Source organism: Rhagoletis zephyria, unplaced genomic scaffold, assembly GCF_001687245.7.
Source record: "Rhagoletis zephyria isolate East Lansing unplaced genomic scaffold, Rhagoletis_zephyria_1.1 Rzeph_scaffold_00381, whole genome shotgun sequence".
Classification (NCBI taxonomy): Eukaryota; Metazoa; Arthropoda; class Insecta; order Diptera; family Tephritidae; genus Rhagoletis; species Rhagoletis zephyria.
Window position 1 is genome coordinate 172,820 of NW_016157465.1, and position 17,793 is coordinate 190,612.

General features: G+C 38.9%; 1 protein-coding gene across 7 annotated transcripts in view; it reads left to right on the forward strand.

Moving 5' to 3' along the window:
* The first annotated feature begins 9,549 nt into the window (after positions 1 to 9,549).
* LOC108359382 (serine-rich adhesin for platelets) overlaps positions 9,550 to 17,793 on the forward strand; it is a 36,537-nt gene continuing 28,293 nt past the window's right edge. For all 7 annotated transcript variants that reach the window (XR_001846907.1, XR_001846909.1, XR_001846908.1 and 4 more), the window contains exon 1: positions 9,550 to 13,694. Coding sequence is in view for 2 of the 7 variants with exons in the window: in XM_017611225.1 (XP_017466714.1) it covers positions 9,795 to 13,694 (3,900 nt within the window). In the remaining 5 variants the exon portion in view is untranslated. The remainder of the gene's footprint in view (positions 13,695 to 17,793) is intronic.

Here is a 17,793-nt window from a genome sequence, read left to right on the forward strand (position 1 = left end):
CGAACCGAACACTGATTTTGGTAATAAAATTCAATGATTTGCAAGCGTTGCTCGTTAGTAAGTCTATTCATGATGAAATGTCAAAGCATACTGAGCATCTTTCTCTTTGACACCATGTCTGAAATCCCACGTGATCTGTCAAATACTAATGCATGAAAATCCTAACCTCAAAAAAATCACCCGTTACAAACTAAACCAAAATGGATTCCCATTGCTTGCCGCGGCGAAGTTTTCATTACACTACAATTATATTAAATTTTACATATGTTGTAAATAAAAAATTATAATCGTTAAAACCATACTCTCTTTGATTTGGAAAGTCGCTAATTTGTTTATTAAAAACACCTCTTTCACTTTTCATGCTTTTAAATATTATTTGAGTTTTCAACAAACAGTCTACGTTTCCAACATTTTATTTTGAAATTTTTACTTTTTTTAATTGATTTCATTTTTTTTAAATGCGCGCACTTTTCTATACAAAACGTGAAGTATAAAATTTTTCGGTACGTATAAATTTTTTCTGTACGAAACACTACTTCAAAAAAAAACTAATTTTGATTTTAATTTGGTTTTTTGATTTTGATCATAAAAAAAATGTGTGCCCACTTTCATACCTAGCACAATTGCAATTACCCAAAATATGAACGAATCCCAAAGCCCTACATGTATGTCCAAAAATGCATGTAAAAAAGTGAAGTCTGAATTTTTATGTCCTCACCCCCTAGGATTGTTATATATCGAAAAAAAGTATACCCCTATTTTTTATTGTGAAATCAAAAAATATTTGGAGGTCGCTCAAAGCGCTCAAAGTTTTGCATATATTTTGTGTGGGAAAAAAAGAACTTTTCGTGGAAATGGTATGGAATTCTTGAAAACCAATATTTCTCGATCGGAAGACCCTGTTTCTCTTCAACAGATTCCCAAGAATAAAACCCAATTATTTTTCTAAGAGGGAAACTGCTTTTTTGGATCTCTGGCCTTTAACTTTAAAACTCACTTTATATTTAAAGGTTGGATTAAAAATAAAGCTATGTCTAAAGCTAAGCATTTCTATCATCGGTTTTTGGCGTATGTATGTTTCTTGGTTGTAAACTAATTTGAAACCCAAAAAATGCTTTACTTTTGACACAATCATAAATTTTAATGTAGCTTTTAAATATAAAGGTGAGCTTTAAACGACACTTAGTCTATTTATCTATATCTATTTTTACGAGCTTTTATTTAACTTGCTATGTATGTGTGTTTGTTAGGTGCAAAACTTGCAATCAAAATTTGACCAACTTCCCGACGAGCTAGTGACTTGAAACTTCAGAGTTGGCTCAGAACTACATAAAAAGGAATAACTCCACTAAACAGCTTGCCGATAGGTGGCGCACGAGTCGTTACACTTGGTAAATGAGTATTTATGGTCCGATTTCGTTCATATTTAGAAAGCTTATTTTGAAAATATTTGTTTTTACTATTAACTTATATATTGTAATTAATTTTTGGCTTTTCATGCAAACTGCTAAAAATCCTAAAATATACATGTCATCAATAAAAAAAATCTCGACGTGCTAGAAAAACCAAAGATGCATATTGAGTTAAATACCTTAATACCCGTAGAGAGATACTTCTAGCATTTATCAAGGTAGCTAACTTCATCTTCGGCCTTCGGAGTTGGGACTATGACTTCCGTATGTATATATGTAAAATTTGCGCTTAGTTTGACAAAACTGACTTAATCATTACTTCCTCAGCTTCTCAACCTTCAATTGAGTTGACAACGACAATTCGGATTTTTATAGAAACATACTCATTCAAACATACAAGCTTACATGCAATTGTTATATGGAATTAATATCTTCGCTTTTGTAGTAGCAAATTAATGCTACTCATCTTCGTCTAACAATTGGCCTAAATATCTCTGTATGTATTTATTTTGCTAAAGTCACTTCCGATGTTTAATTGGCACAACGTGGCACCACTACAATTTTATTTATTAGTGCGCTTGCTTTTTTACTACTTTATTTTTATAGTTAACCAAGTTTTTCTGCAAACAGATCGGTAAATATTTCCACTATAAATTAGTTGCCCTTTCGCAGAGCCAATTAATATTTTTGAATGAATGTGTTATTGATTTTGTTTTTTTTATAGCCAGTGAGGGCATTGAACTGAGGCGAAAATATTGATAGTACGAAATATTACGAAACTTAGGTATGTACATACATTTTCTATGCTTTTAAGTGTAGATGACGGAAGCTGCAATAATAAAAGTAATTTTTAGATATTAAAATCAAAGAGGTATAGTGAAAAAAAATTTGGTACAGCGTTTAGGGGCAAAACAAAAACGAATTGGCTGGTATTTTTTTCAGCAGAAAATAATTGGCAACTCTTTCATCCTATGTACGCTAGTAGTTATTGATTTGAAAAATAGCGGAAAAGAGTAATTTTTCTTCAATCCAACCCGTAGAGTTTAAGAGCCTAATAAGTAACAATAGGCCCATTTCACCTATTTCTGTTTAAACCACCAAAGAAAGGCCTGCTTAGAAACCTCAGGATACGACAAGAGGTTGTGTTCCAGTCCTATGCAGACTTGCTAAGAAACCCTTGGCGAATCTAAAGGTCGATTAAAATTAGAGATCAGTTTTTGAATCGTCTGTAAAAACAGATACTTCGAAAAATGTAAAAGCCATACATTTTAATCTTTTCTTTTTATGTTGAAGGTATTCCTAAAGAATATATGGATCGTAGAAAGATTCAATGTTTTTTCACAAGCGCAATTCGGTCAACATCAAAACATCTAAATTACAAAAAGTTGTTTTCAGTCAATGGCAAAGCTTAGAGTGTATTTCTGCCATGAAAAAGCTTCTCATAAAAGTCCATTTACCCTTCCGAAGGCGGCATAAAACTGTAGGTCCCTCCAGTTTGTCAAACAAGTTCAAGACGTACACCACAAAATGGAGGTGCCAAAATATGAGTACTATATGAAACATATTCTCGACAAGGCAATATGTTATCTGTTTCCCTCGCGTTCAGTTTACTTAACCGATTTGGATGTTCTAAGAGGAAGACTAACCTCAAACAAATATAACAACAACTTTACTTTTTACTTACACTATGGTCGAATCTACAAATTTCAGGCTGTTTCCTTGAAATCAATTAAATCTTAAGTCGTTCGCTGTCAACTTAATGCCAATGCTACGACTAATAAAAACTGTGAGTCACTGCGCGCCATACTGCCATTGATAAACCTAAATTTTTCAAATGCATACTTGTACAGATGTACATTAGGGTGGTCCTTAGGAATCAAATTTTTGCATCAGTTTTCCTAAGCCTCAACCCCTACGTCAATGCTACTATAGTCGAACATATCACATACAAATTGTGGTCCAGATTGAAGTCACCTTAAGGCGTGTCGCAAAGGGGTCAAAGTTCAAAATACCCTATGAAGACTACAATCGGGACCAAAATTTAAATGTGATATCTTTGACTATGGTAGTATCGATTTTGGGTATTAGATAAAAAAAATTAATTTTAATTTTTCGAGCCCTGTACGACACGCCGTAACCGTCTCCAATCGGGACCAAAATTTATATGTGATATTCATTTTCATTCATTCTATTTTTTTTATTACCACCCTAATGTACATACATTTTAAGGCATAAATGCGATGAAAAAGTGATAAGTAATAAAATTAATAGATTTTCATCACATTTCAGCTAGGGAATTATAATTAAAGAGATGGGGCAAAAGTTACAGCTGCTTGTTGCTAGATACACACATACATATGTACATAAATATGTAGTCAAGGCATAGTTTCTTTGTTGCTGCATTTTTTTTCAATTTCTTACAGTCCACGGAGAGACATAGCTCAGGGTATCGGAATGTATGGATCTGTGTGGCTGGAAAATTTAAATTAAAAGTAAAGCAACAGACAATCAGATATTCGTACACACACTCATACATACATATGTATGTATGTTTCTTTATTTTAAAGCTGTAACGTTGCTGCAGTGTAACACAATGCTCGCATACAAGTTCATAGAAGTTAGATGACGCTGCTTGATAGCTGGTTAGTTTGCTGGCATACATAGATACTCTTTAGCTTATACTTAGCTTGCAGCCTTTGATTACTATCTGCTATCTATGGAACTGAGCTGGTATCTTGGTGTTGTTAGTTAGCCACAGTGACATCAAATTACTTTCATTTGCGCTTTGACTGGGGGCTGACAGCGTATACATATACATATACATACGTACGTTTGTTTGCACTTGCAATGTACTTTTGTATGTTTGTACATCGATAGTCAACTGTGTGCTTATTTGCTTGTCTACAATATTAATTGTATACATTCTACAATCGTAAATACACAGTAGTAACTTAATTTTAATTTCATAAGACAAGCCTACAAACATACATGTACATTAGGGCGGGTCAATTGGTAAGGGAGATTTTTTCGACTACGAGCGTTTAGCACAGAAAGATTCTACGTGTAATTCTATGCAAATTTGCGGAAGAAACATGGGTGTTAAATCAATTTGGAGTTTGCCAAATTGCGAAAATAGGTTTCTTAGGACTTTGCTGCAGTGTGGTAGAGAAGTGCTTAAAATTGTTTATAAAACATGCTGCAAAGGGTTTTTTGGTATGAGAAATCCGTTTCTTTACTTATCGTTTTCTTAAAACTTCCACCAGAGGGCGCAACAGTGAACATTTTCACTTTTCTTCTAAACCTATTTTCAAAATTTGGCAAACTCCAAATTTATTTAAGACACACACATGTTTTCTTCGGCAAAGTTGCTTAGAATTACAAGTAGAATTCTCCTCTGCTATATGCGCATAGTCAAAAACATTGACCCGCCCTAATGTACCTACGTGTATTAATATGTTCAGACTCAGTATTTAAGTACATACATACATATGTACCCAACAAGAAATATTGCCAATGTAGAAAATATGCTTGTCCTCTCAGGTATGAAAACGTTTCTTCATCTTTAATTTTTTTATTAATTTTTTTTTTGGTAACTCTTTTTTTTTATTAAATATGAGCTTAGTTATAAGTTAAAGTTCTCCCTTTGTCATGTGAAAACAATCAAACGCCTGTTTACAAAGTTCTAAGGAAAGGTTGGATGTCAAGAAGATACTTAAGAAAATAAAAGGTGATCACGCTGAACTTGCAGCCAATGCAGCTGACGTCAGCGTTTTGGTTTTTTAACAAATTTTAACAAAAATTTGCCCCGTCTTTTTCTGAAAGGTAAATAAAAGCTCTGTGTACATTTTTAGCGCATAATTTCAAAAGTGCCAAATTTTGAGTTGTGCCTCTTTGGAAGACGGTGTGAGATATTTGTAAGCGGTAATCTATTATTATTATTAATGTTTGTACAGAAGTATGCAGAACCTCAACTCGGTTGACTTTACTACTGAAATCTGTATACAATTTATTTCTTTCCTACAGAGAACTACTTTCCACTTCTATGTATGTATGTATGTATATCTTCGAATAAAAATTAAAAATACGCATGTCTGTGATTATTTAATTAACCACAGTTGACAGTTGAGGTGTCAAGCGTGACGTTGAATCGCGCTGATCGACGAGACAAGCGGGTTTGCCGAGGAAACAGCTTAAAGAAATTGCTGTACTGCATAAGTTTTCTAATCGAAAATGAAAGTTTTACTTAACTTTTGCTAGTTTGGGTGTTTTTTGATGGTTGTTGTTGTTTTTTTTTTCTACTGGTAGCAAACTGCAATTTGTTGCTGGTTTATACTTTAAATACTGTATCTTGTTTTGCTCTTTGGGTAAAATCAAATCAAACTGACTGTGCTGGCAATCGCTTAAAATAAGATCTTCAATTAGGTACACACATACATACATATGTATGAACATATGTATATATTTTAAGTATAAAATATGTGTTAAACCTATTTGACGGGATTAAGCTACTGGCTGTCATATGCAGAGTTGCATATGAAAATTTCCTTATTGCAAAACGAATGCCAAAGTTATGGTTTAATCCTTTGGAAAACACAAGTTGAATTGAATTCCTTTTTTGTGTGCAAATTCGCAAAAAAAAATAAACTATTCGAGGGTAATACTATTTCGCCGATTGCGCCTTTATGGCTACTAAAAAGTCTTGTCATGCCTTATTTTTTTTCTTTGTCAATTTAAAATAGAATTCAATGACTAAACTTAGAACACTTAGTTCAGCATTGCATAACTCCTATTAAACTCAATGTGATTATCTTCAGTGTATATGTATGTACATATGTATACTTTGGACTGACCCACCTATCTACATAGGTAAATAATTTCAATTTAAACATTTGTTACTGAAAAATGCAGACTGAATTTGTTTACAAAACATTTGCTTTAGTTTTTCATCAAATACCTTTGATTGAATGTTTATTTAGAAACACTTGTTGCAACTGTTTTCATGCTTTTATTTATTACTATTTATGAAAAACAGATGAAAATACTTTCAATGGCATTTTGTACTGAAACGAACTGCTGTGGCATTGAAGATAAGGCTAAAAGCAAATGTTAGAAATAAAATGTACCTATTAATTGTTTAAATTAATTAGCAAATTTCTCTCAAAAGTTATTTTGAAATAATTATAAATGTTTCATAGAAAATGGCTATTAGTAACAGTAAAGAAACCTAGCCGGTAAGTCCTGCTTGGCAGCTTGGCAAAAAGCTTGTAATTTCAGCACGAGATATATGCTTTCTAAAATAACCAATTTTGGCAATGAACCGAATGCAACATCAAAATGTTCGACTGGTATATTGAGGCTATGTCTTGCAAACATAATTCCTTCAATCCCTTTCGAGTCTATTTAGCTTTTAAAGTGAAACTTCTTTGCGTTCGGTTGGGTTTAAATCCTAACACCTATGAAACGAAAAAGCGACAGGTGAAGTGAAGGCAAATCGGGCGTGGAGGGGCGCGATTAAGATTAAAATTAAAATTCGGATTGAGATTAAGTTATTTTTTATTATTTCGCCGAAATATTTTTTTAAATATATTTATTCAATGCATCACCGGTTTTAAGCGCATCTCAAACGCGGAGTGAGGAACACATACATATACATATGTATCAGTATTGAATTACCTCTAGGTGGTTCTATGTTATGCTCTTTCTGAAATTTCTTACTATTTATTCTAGCAGAAATAAATGTGCTCGTCGTCCCTAATTGTATGCTCAACACTGAACCAACATTCAGATTTGTAGTGAAACAGTAGCTGCTTATATTTCCTGTATAGCGGCTGAACAGACGGGCGTTACTTTTTTATGTACCCTTAATACGATTGACCATTTTTTATTTAACTGCGATAACTTGGCTTTTATGCCTCTATCTTGTTAATTTTAGTGTTTAGCCAGGCTCCTCTTCCAATTTCTACACACATCATTACATATCTCGATTGCTATGGCCAGGTCGATAGTGATTCTGCATTTGAGATTAGTCCGCCTACATGTTTACTATTAATTGCTAATCTGGACTTCTCCTCAACTTGTGACAGCCGGAAACTCAGATTATTATATATCTTATCTTTGCGAGTGTCCAGCACTTCGAGGAAAACGCCTCAAGTGTCTTGGGGACCACTTCTTCGAGAATCTGGATATCTTGGGGAAAGCTCCTCTGGAAGGACTGCTAGGATTCGCCAGAAAATCAAAATGGTTCGAAGACATGTAGGGATAGGCTTGTGTTAACCCCCATGGGTATCACAATGGGCCTCTGCGGACTCCGAGTGAACTCTTTTTCAGAGCTGCCCGTTTAACCTAACCTAACCTAACCTAACTCGACTCCGCCAGTTGTTTGGCAGACCCTTTCGTTTGCTTCCTCATCTGTCAAAACGTTACTATTCCCTGCGCCTCAGTAAATATTGACGATATGTTGTCTAAGAGATGGTCGGTATTTTCGACACTGCTTAACTCATATCAAGTTAGTCACTGGCGAATTGAGCGCCTTAATTCCACCCTGTCTATTTATAACAACCACGCAATTTTTAATGAATAAAATCTTTCCTGCTTACCGGCTTTGCATAGCCTCAGCCTGAAAGTCATCACTGTTATCTCTCCTATGAGTAACTTCGGTGTCGCGGCCGAAGGCGATCTGCATTATCAGATGATCAGGCGCTCTCTTTTTAAATGCAAGACAGCGCCCTTTTTCTGCCTCCGACGAAGATTTTTCGCTTTACTGCATATCATTTGTATTAGACGTTGCAGTCTCCTACGCTTTCGTTCACAATTCTTGGCTGCTGGTGATGATGGCTTGCTTTACCTGGCGGTCCCAAACAGACTCTGCAGACCTCACTGAAGGCCTAAACTGAATACGTCTGTACGGATTTTCTTACAGCTTTCTCTCTCCTTCTTCCTATCTAGACCCAAGGATCGACATGGCTTAGTTACCTTATCTGGCGCTGCTCAGAATTGAATGTAGCTACCAAGCAACCGTGAATTCGAACCCAAAACGCACCAATACTTAAGTCACCTCCTCAATTCAAAAGTATCTTGTCTGAAATTAAAACCTCGCGCTTGCAGGTAGGCTTACGTTTTTCCTTATTACCCTTCAGTTAGGTTGAATATGCTGAAAGAGTTCTTAAAAGGCTGAGAAGAAAACAAATTTCATGAAAGTATAACCAAACTGCGAGGCACCAAAACCTGCTTAGTCATGCCGAATAAACAAGTCATTCGCCTTGAACTTACAACACCAAGAAAGAGCGCCCATAAGACACGAATTTAACGGCTCATAAACAAACAATTAAAAATGCAGTAAAAATGTAAAAACAACCAGCAAAATTAGGCATCGTCTAATAAAACGTAGGCTTGGCACAAGAACTTAGCAAACGAAATGAAAAACTTGAAACTCTTACAATGAGGCAATAGAAGAGTATAAAAATAGAATTAGGCAGTACAAAGAATAAGATAAACACTGGCAAATAGCAGCTCACTTTGTGTAGCGCTTAGGCGCAGCCGGTGGGCTTAGTGGCTTCCTTCCATTCCACCGCTTTGCCAAGCGCAAAAAGCCGCACTTAAAACAACGGCGTCGAACTTGCAATATGTTTGAGCTCAACATGTTGCTGGCAACATCTTTGAGTTTCTTCTTCGAGCGGCTTTAGTGCTCACTACAAACTGGGCTTAGTACAGCGAACAGTTTAAGCCGAAACCTGGACGAGTTAACAACGATGAGCGGTTGAAAATGGAATTTTTTATTGTTCAATAAGTGTTTAGTCCAATTAAAAAAACAGCATGACAAGCATAAATGAAAGCAAATTAAAACTAAACTATTTGCGACGCATTTGAGTAAAAAATTAAGCTTGATAAAAAATTTTAATAAATGAGTGTTAAAAGTTTACGAATAAAAAAGTGCGTTTATAAGTTTCAAAATACCCTCGTCGTGGTATTCATGCCGCTGGGCATTTAGCTTCAAATCTTTTTTGTTGCTTCATAAGTTTACTTTGTGTCCGAAAAAAGTTTTCATCTGTCTCGTTGTGATTTAGAAATTTTATGTAAATCTCGAAATAAACGTATTTTTTTGTTTATTGGATATTAAGTGATAAACAAAAAATTTACGCGTGCAAAATTTAAATACGAAATCGATAAAAATAAAGATAAATAAAATCGCCCAACATTACGTGTATGTGGTGTGTGAATATGTGGCGCCGCACAGGCGCACACCAAAGTGCAAAGTGTAATTGTGGTTCAGTAAAATTAAATACCAGACTGTGTAGCCAAAAAGAATAAAAAATATGCAAGCTTCAAAGCAATAATTGTGCATAATTAAAGTTTTCTAAGTGCAAACAAATTGGCGCTAAAACAATGCCGCTGAATAAAATGCAGCGCAAGCCTTCCAACGAAACACTCGCCAGCCTAGCGTTTGACAGCACGCTAGACTCGCGCATGTCCAGCGCGGAAATACCGCAAATGGAGCTGCTGAAAGTCAACTATGTGCAGCAGTGCAAGGAAGTGCGCATGCCGCGTCCTATCTCCGCAACACAGCAGCAGCGGCAGTCATTTATAGCTCAGAACGGCACGAAATATCCCGGCTATAAGCAAGCGGTTACCGCAAGCAGTCATAGCCAATTCGCCAATGGTGCCAAGTTGAACATCGCCAATGGAGGCAAAGTGCAGCCCCCTACTGACCATCAGCGCGTTGCACCCTCTAAGGGCAAGTTGGTGCGCGGCACACAACAACCGCTACCGCCGCCCACGGTGGAGTCATGGAAATTTCTGCAGCATCAGCTGCCACAAGTAAAGCCGCAAGAGCTTCGTTTGCCACTCATGCGCGCCAAGTCCGCTTCTGCCGTAGTTGCTGCGGCCACCGCCACTGCTGACGCCGACGAACGAGATTACGCTGATGCACGTTCGTGCTGCAATTCCTCCTGCGATTCTGCTACACACTCATCCGACTCATCAGATGACGATGATGGCATCTCCACTGTTTACCCGGATTGCGAGAAATCGCACAGCTGGAATTATCGTGCGCGCATTTCCACTTGCGATGTACGACGCGATATTGCACGCGCTGGCATTAAGTCGCGCGCTGATCGCATAGCGCGCATTGAGCAGACGGACTGCGATCATCAGCAGCAACGGCCTAAGGCGACAAGTAACGCAGCATCAAATGCTAAACGTGCATCTTTGCCAGCTACTTTGAGGGTAGATAGTAGCGCGCAAATGCCAGCAGTAGTTTCGCAAATCAATCGACTCTTTGAGCAAGCCAAGCGTCCGGAGCAGCGACGCTCCACGAAACAGCATCGCGCGCCTGCGCCGCCGCTATCACAGGATGCAGTATTAACAGCATTTACACCACAAAGTGCATCTAACGCACGAGCACGGCCGCCTGCGCAGCCGCTACGCCCAGCACCAATACCCAAAAAAGAGCCCAACATGCGCATGCGCGGCGCGCGCGAAATGCTGCCCAGCATAGAGGAACGTACGAAACGTTTGAGCAACTCAAGCGCACCTGCAGACTGCCGCGATTGTATTCTGGAGAGTAGCGCCAATGCGAGCGAAGTTCGAAACATGCGCTGCGCAGTAAATGAGGCACGCTTCACACGCTCATCGCCTGAGCAAAGACAACAAGTGTCGCGCATACCAAAGCCCATAAGCGAGCCACAGCAGCAACATCGACACTCCACCAGCTCGGCGCAGGTATACAGCGAAGCGAATGAGCAGCTGCAGCGACGCATACGTCAGCTTTTCGATCCTGAGCAGGAACGCAAGCAGCAGCTGCAGCGGCAGGTTACAGACGAGTTTCGCATGCAGTGCGCTGCCGAGAAAATAAAACTACGCGCCACCAAATCAACGGCGTTTGAGGAGCCGGATAAGTCCAAGCGCGGTAGCGCTGATGCAGACGCGCAAAGCTGCGATGAGCTGGATAAACTTTTGCCAAAACAAGTGCGTCAGCCTGCAGCGGCGAGTTTTCAGAAAATTAAAATGGAGCGCGTGCACATACGCAAGAAGCGACAGCCGCTGCTCATAATCAATCAACTTAACGAGGGCAAGCCGGCAAATAATGATAAAGTGAAGGAAGAAAGCGAGCCACTGAGGACGACGAAATGTTGTGCCACGCCGCATAAGGTGTCAAAGGAAGCCGCGCATAGGTCAGCTCCGGACGGCAGCCGACGCACCTGTGGCTACAAGAACTGCAACTACACTAATTGTCCCATGTCGGCGACCAGCAATGCAGGCAGCAGCAGCGGCGTCAGCACACCGCACAACTCCGATGAGGAGCTGAGCGCGCGCAAGCGTCTGTCGCTCGAGAGCTGCTGCTCCGATTCCGGCGTGTCATCGTCCACAGATCTGAAGGAGCGCCATACCAATCAGAATAATATGAAGAACCTGGAGAAGTGTGCGGACTGTGTGAAAATTCTGCTCAACCAAGCGGGCGCGGAGTCAACCGTAATGCAACACTGTCTCAAACTTACGCCTACCGCTGCGGTCGCTGCTGCGACGCCCAAGTTGAAGGAGCTGGACGCTGATGTGGCAAAAGGGGGACAAATTAAAATACGCGTTGGGAAAGCGCCTGGCGGCGATCCAAATGATGTGCAAAATTTCGCAAAAAAAAGTCTTATTAAGGCCACTACGGATGAGTTATTGACGGCGGCGGTGCAAGCAGCAAAAAACAACACCAGCAACAAAGTAGGCGCGGCAGTGGATAAGTTGTCTAACCGGACAGCCAAGGCAAGCGCCAGCAACAGCACCAAACAGTGCAACATCGAAAATGACCTAAAAAATAATGAACAACGCATTTACAACAACACAAATTGCAACAGCAGCAGCCACAACAACAATAAAGACAGCAATAGAAGCGCCAGCGAGCAGATACCGTTATGCGCCACAACAATAAAAATCGATGACGATTGGTTACCCGAGCAAAACGGCTGTGATGCCGACTCGTTGATGGTGCCACCGTCGCCCCCGCTGCGCACCTCATCCAAACACGCACCGCATGCACGCCAACAATTTCACAACAGCAACAATGACAATAAACATGGCAACAGCACTGCCGGCAGCTCCGAAAGTGACAAGCACAGTGTGAAGATTTTCGTGCGTAGCTCAGCATCCAGCAGCGGCGGCGGCGGCGGCGGTGTGGGCGGCAATCAATCGCGCGCTTCGCTAATTTCTATGTGCTCATACACTTCCCAAGCTTCAGGTTGTTCGTCGAATTCAGAAGCTTCCGCGTTGACAAACGCCAGCAAAACGTCCGCATCCGGTAGCTCCTACACAACAATTTCGAGTAGCGCTTCGAGCAGTGGCGAAGCAGGTAAATGCAATTGCCAGCGGGGCAGAAGTGTCAACACAGCTACACATAAAGAAGAAGACGAGGAAATGGCTGGCGAAACAGAGGACACAGATGACTATTGCAGCCTGCGTCGCATGACCAAATCGGGTATTTTCTACAATCGCGCTGCAGACAGAGAAGGTACCGAAAACGATACGCTACGCGTATGCGCTGCATCGCCGACACCATCGGCGGACACCTTCAACGAAATCAGCTGTGTCGCATGCGGCGAAGAAGCGAAATGCTGCCAAGCTAGTATCAGCAGCGGGACGATTGGTGGTGTGTTTTTGAACAACTCTTACTTTCAACAAGAAGCCGAGCTGGTGACGGCGGACGCTAGCAAGTCGACCCATAAGAACGGATCTGAGTTGAAGGCGCGTACGCCAATCGACAAAATCGAGGGCCATTGCGATGATAATGAACAATGTTGCTGCAGTTTGACCAGCTGTGACGATGACAATTGCTCTTATTATGAATGTGGCGGCAGCGGCGGTGACGGCAGCAGCGCTGGTGAGCCCCAAACTGACGATGATCATTGCGTATCGCGTATTGAGGTGCATGCAAGCGTACACACGCCCAGCAGTAGTAGCGGCAGCAACGGCAGCGGTTGCAGCAAAATTGAAGGCAGCGATAAGCGTGGCGCCGATAACAGCCTTGCGGTGACTAGTAAGAACAAAAGCGCCGATTGTGAATGTGTGCAGCACCACTGTCGCGCAGCGGCAAATTCTACTTCCAAGGACAGCAATGCGCTTGAGGCAGAGCGTCAGCACGTGCGCGAGCGTGAGCGCTGTGCAGCGCGTCAACAACAGCAACTAGAACAGCAGTGGCTGTGTCAGCGCATGAGCGAACGTGAACGCGATCGGCAAATGCAGTTTGTGCGAAATAGCAGCGCAGAGGAGATTTTAATACGTAATAAACACTTTTTGAGGAAGGTAAGTTGGAGGTGAAGAACCTGCGCGTCGATAGAAGATACATAAATGTAGTTAGTTTTAGCCTGTAAAATTGCTTTGTAATAATTTACTTGCGCTACCGAATTTAAAACCAAACTAGGTATGTGGCGCGGTATGTTACGCTAAGCGTACATACATACATACAGGTGCTTTGAACGCGCAAACCTATAATTAAGTTAATTAAGCGCGGAAGTTGTTTTGGTTATATAAACGGATGATTGTGATTGTGTGCGTGTGTATGTGTGTGCCGCGCGTTCAATTCCCAATTCATGTGTTTTATTTTTTCGATACACATATATTTTCTGCTTGAATGCGCATTGCGCTGAGGAGCGCGTCGTATCTGCGGATTAGAGTACGAAATGTTGCTATGCAAAAACAAACACAAAGAAGAAAGTTCGACTGTATTTCAAAACAGTTCTGCCCTGAGGGCAAATATTGCGTAAATTTATTATTTTTGGCATGTATTAATATGTATTTGGAACTGATCGGTATATATATACAAATATTGCGTCATATCAGTGATGGAAAAGTATCCACTAATATTGTGATTTTTTCACGCTTTTTATCCCTATCGACACTTTAGACTCAATCGGCTCATTTCTGCACTGCATATTTGGCGAAAGTTCAAAGTTATTATTTGTTATTTGAATATAATATATGTACTTGTATGTACTTAAGTACACTGGTAGTAGCAAATGTTTTAACACACGAAAAAAAAATATTTTTCAATTTTGTTTCTCTCTTATTGGTTACCTTTTATCTTCTTCAATCATCGTACTCGCTCAAAAAGCTGTCTCCTTCTTTCACGGCTACATGTAATAAGCGAGAAATTTAGCTCCACTGCTCGTCTCTGTCGATTTGTTTAAAACTGCCTGATTCCTTCACATCATGAGATCTCTAAGTTAACTCACAACTTACATTCCGGTCCTATTTTTGAAGAGTTACGATCGGCTTTCAAGGCCTTTTGCTATCAGTCCTTCCTTCCTTCTAGTCTTACGTCTTTCCGGAGTAAAAGTTAACAGAACCCAGTAAATTTACTCTTAATAATAACAGGTCGAACCTGTGGATCGTGGATGAAATTCCCAACAGCAGCGGAAAATTGAAATTGTTTTAGACTTAGTATAGCCAAGGCCGGATAATCACACAGGATGTGCTTCAGGACAAAGACGGCATTTCGTCTCTTTTCAATGCAGTGCATGTGAGAGCACATATTGTTATGATCGTCTAGGTAAATAGACTGTAAGCAGCCTGATGCTGGATCTATCCAAAAAAAACAGTTAGAGAGTCTGGTATGTCTAAAGTCGTCTACATATTAGTTTACCGAGATGTGTCACAAACCCAGCGCACAACCAAAGCCTGGATCAATATTTGTCGAGCCAGCTCCAAGGCAGACACTCCCATGCAGTCTCACCTCATGTTGGATAGATGCGGCTGACTTTAGTGAACCCTTAAACCGATAACGTCTGAATGGCCTCACTTAAGCTCCCTCTCTTTCTGCCTTTATCCAACTCTCCACACAGGTTAGTTAAGGCCATCTCGCATATGGATTGCCAATGCTACCTAGGAGGACGCAAGATCAGGAATTGAGTATTGTGCAGCAACTGTAACTTCATACCTTAAGCTTCACTATACTGCTTTGAACTATGTGAGTATTTAATGTCAAGTAGTTGAAGTTATAATTTTTAAATGGGATCACCATTTTAGTCGAATATATTAAACTTTACACTATCTCAAGCCCACTGGTAGTAGTCATATTTGATTCGCATTTGCCTGATATGCAGGGACAGGATTCTGTTAAAAATTCTACGGTTTACTTTGGAATAGGGTTTTGTTAAGAGGGTCGCAACTTTTCCAGAAACCTCTGCCCCATAAGCTTGCATCCAATTTTCCCTCGCTGAAGTGAATGTTAATGAGCGCATCGTAGTAGACAGAATGTTTTGATAACAGATCATATAGTACTCTATCGTTGTGTGTGTGTGTTGATTGTGATTCTGCAACCGTTTTGTCTTTTTTTTATATATCTTTCGATGCTTGTCATTGATCGATCTGAGCTTTAAATTATATTTTGAGTTGCTGAACGTACGGTTTTCGATTATATTCTTAACCTACATATATTCTAGGGTAGTTGAAAATCATTTTTAAAGGGGAGTTTTGCATCAACGTCACTCCTCAATTGGGCGTTAAACTGAAGTCAAGGCGTTTATTGATTAATGAACGCGATCGTGTAAACGCGTGATTAATATAACTTTTAAAAGGAGACGGCAACTTATCAAACTTATATATTTTCGATCAATATTTTATTTAGGGGGCAACTCTGTTTAACAACATTTTCTGATCTTTTTTTTTTTGATTTTTAAATTTTAAATTATCTTAAACTTTTCTTTTGATACAAAATTTTAAATATGTTCTTTGATTTATAAATTAAATTGTGTTAAACTTATAAAGTAATATATCAATTCTAATCAGAAACATAAACTATAAACTTAAAAAATACTTTTAACTCCTCTTTGAAACTATTTCATAATTTGCTAAGATGATAACTAGTCACACTGAACTACGACTGACATAAGAGGGGTTTTCCAAGTCAACCATGCTTATATAAAAATGTGCTGTATATTTTTAATTCATATAAACATAAACATTAGACTGCATCACTCCCCATACAAAAAAAAATCGGTACTGTGTCTTCATTTGAAGTATAAAATCTATTATATTTTAAGACGTCCCCCAAAATATTTCGGAAAAATATTAAGATTTACGTAAGCTGGACCGATTTGAAAAAACCTCAAAAAATGGAGTTTTTTATTAATAAAAATTGTTTGTTTTCTCACCCTTTTTTCCCTTGCCCAATAACCTCATTCAAATGATGGAAGAGAAAGGTAGGATGAACGAAAGTCATTCCAAATTTAATCACTTTTATTGCACAGAAATAAAAAGAGGGGAAAAGAACTTTCCACTGATACCATATACATACGTGTCTGAATCGAAATAATTTTGGCCCAGTTAATCAAAAAAAGTTAAAAAACGGCATCAAAAATCTCAATATTACTATTCCGGTGAGTAGATTTTTAAATTTTTGTATGCAGGTTTTTAAAGCTTAACCTGTTTTGTCATCTGAGGAAATTTTTTAAAAAGGTGTTTACGAAACTATTTCTATTCATAAAAAAAAATAAATTTTTGGAGCTATTTTCAAATCCGTGCAGCTCACGTAGATCTTTATATTTTTTCGAAATATTTTGGTGGACTATAATAAGTTTTATAATCCCGGCAACATTTTTTGGTAACACAGTCTAATGTACCTAAATATCTATTACACCGTTACTTTTCTGGAATTCTTTACTGCAATTAACACAAATGACTTAAAGAGTTGCACCTGTTGCCGGCGTGCATATGCCGTACTTAAACGTTACGAGTACTTTAATTTAACAAAATTTATCACCTTCAACTATGCAAATCAATCGGCGTATTCGAGCAGGTTTTACTACTTTTACTAAAAGCCAATCGTCTGGGATAATTAATGAAGTGCAAAAGCGTGTGTGAGCTTGCGTGGCAGAACTAGATATGGAATGGATAAAATGTCGAAATATTTATGTTTGTGTGCATAGGTGCGTTCAAATTGCGATTATAGCAACCTGTTTCCAAAAAAGAAAATTTAATTATGACAGTAAAAAAACTCTAAATGTGGTTATGCGACACATCTGAATTAAAAATGAGAACAGCACGCCAATTTAAAAGCCACGAAAGTTATGCAACATTCGGTGTTGTTAGCTTGGCGCATCGACACTGTACAGCAAATTTTTAAAAAAATTTTGAGTATGAATTGTCAGAAAACACCAAGCACTGCTTTGCTGTATTTTTACAGGAACTTTTTTTCATGCATATTTTTACATTTTGGCCCGCCGAAAGTTTAATTTAGATTTTCGTATCGACAAATACTTTTAATATTTACCTGTTCAAATGGACGCAGTACCGCGTACAACAGCCATTGTCAACTTTGGATCACATCCTTATAAAGTTTTTTATTTCAAGATAGGTTGGTTTAAAAGGCGAGTTTAACAACTCCAATTAGTACTTATGCAGA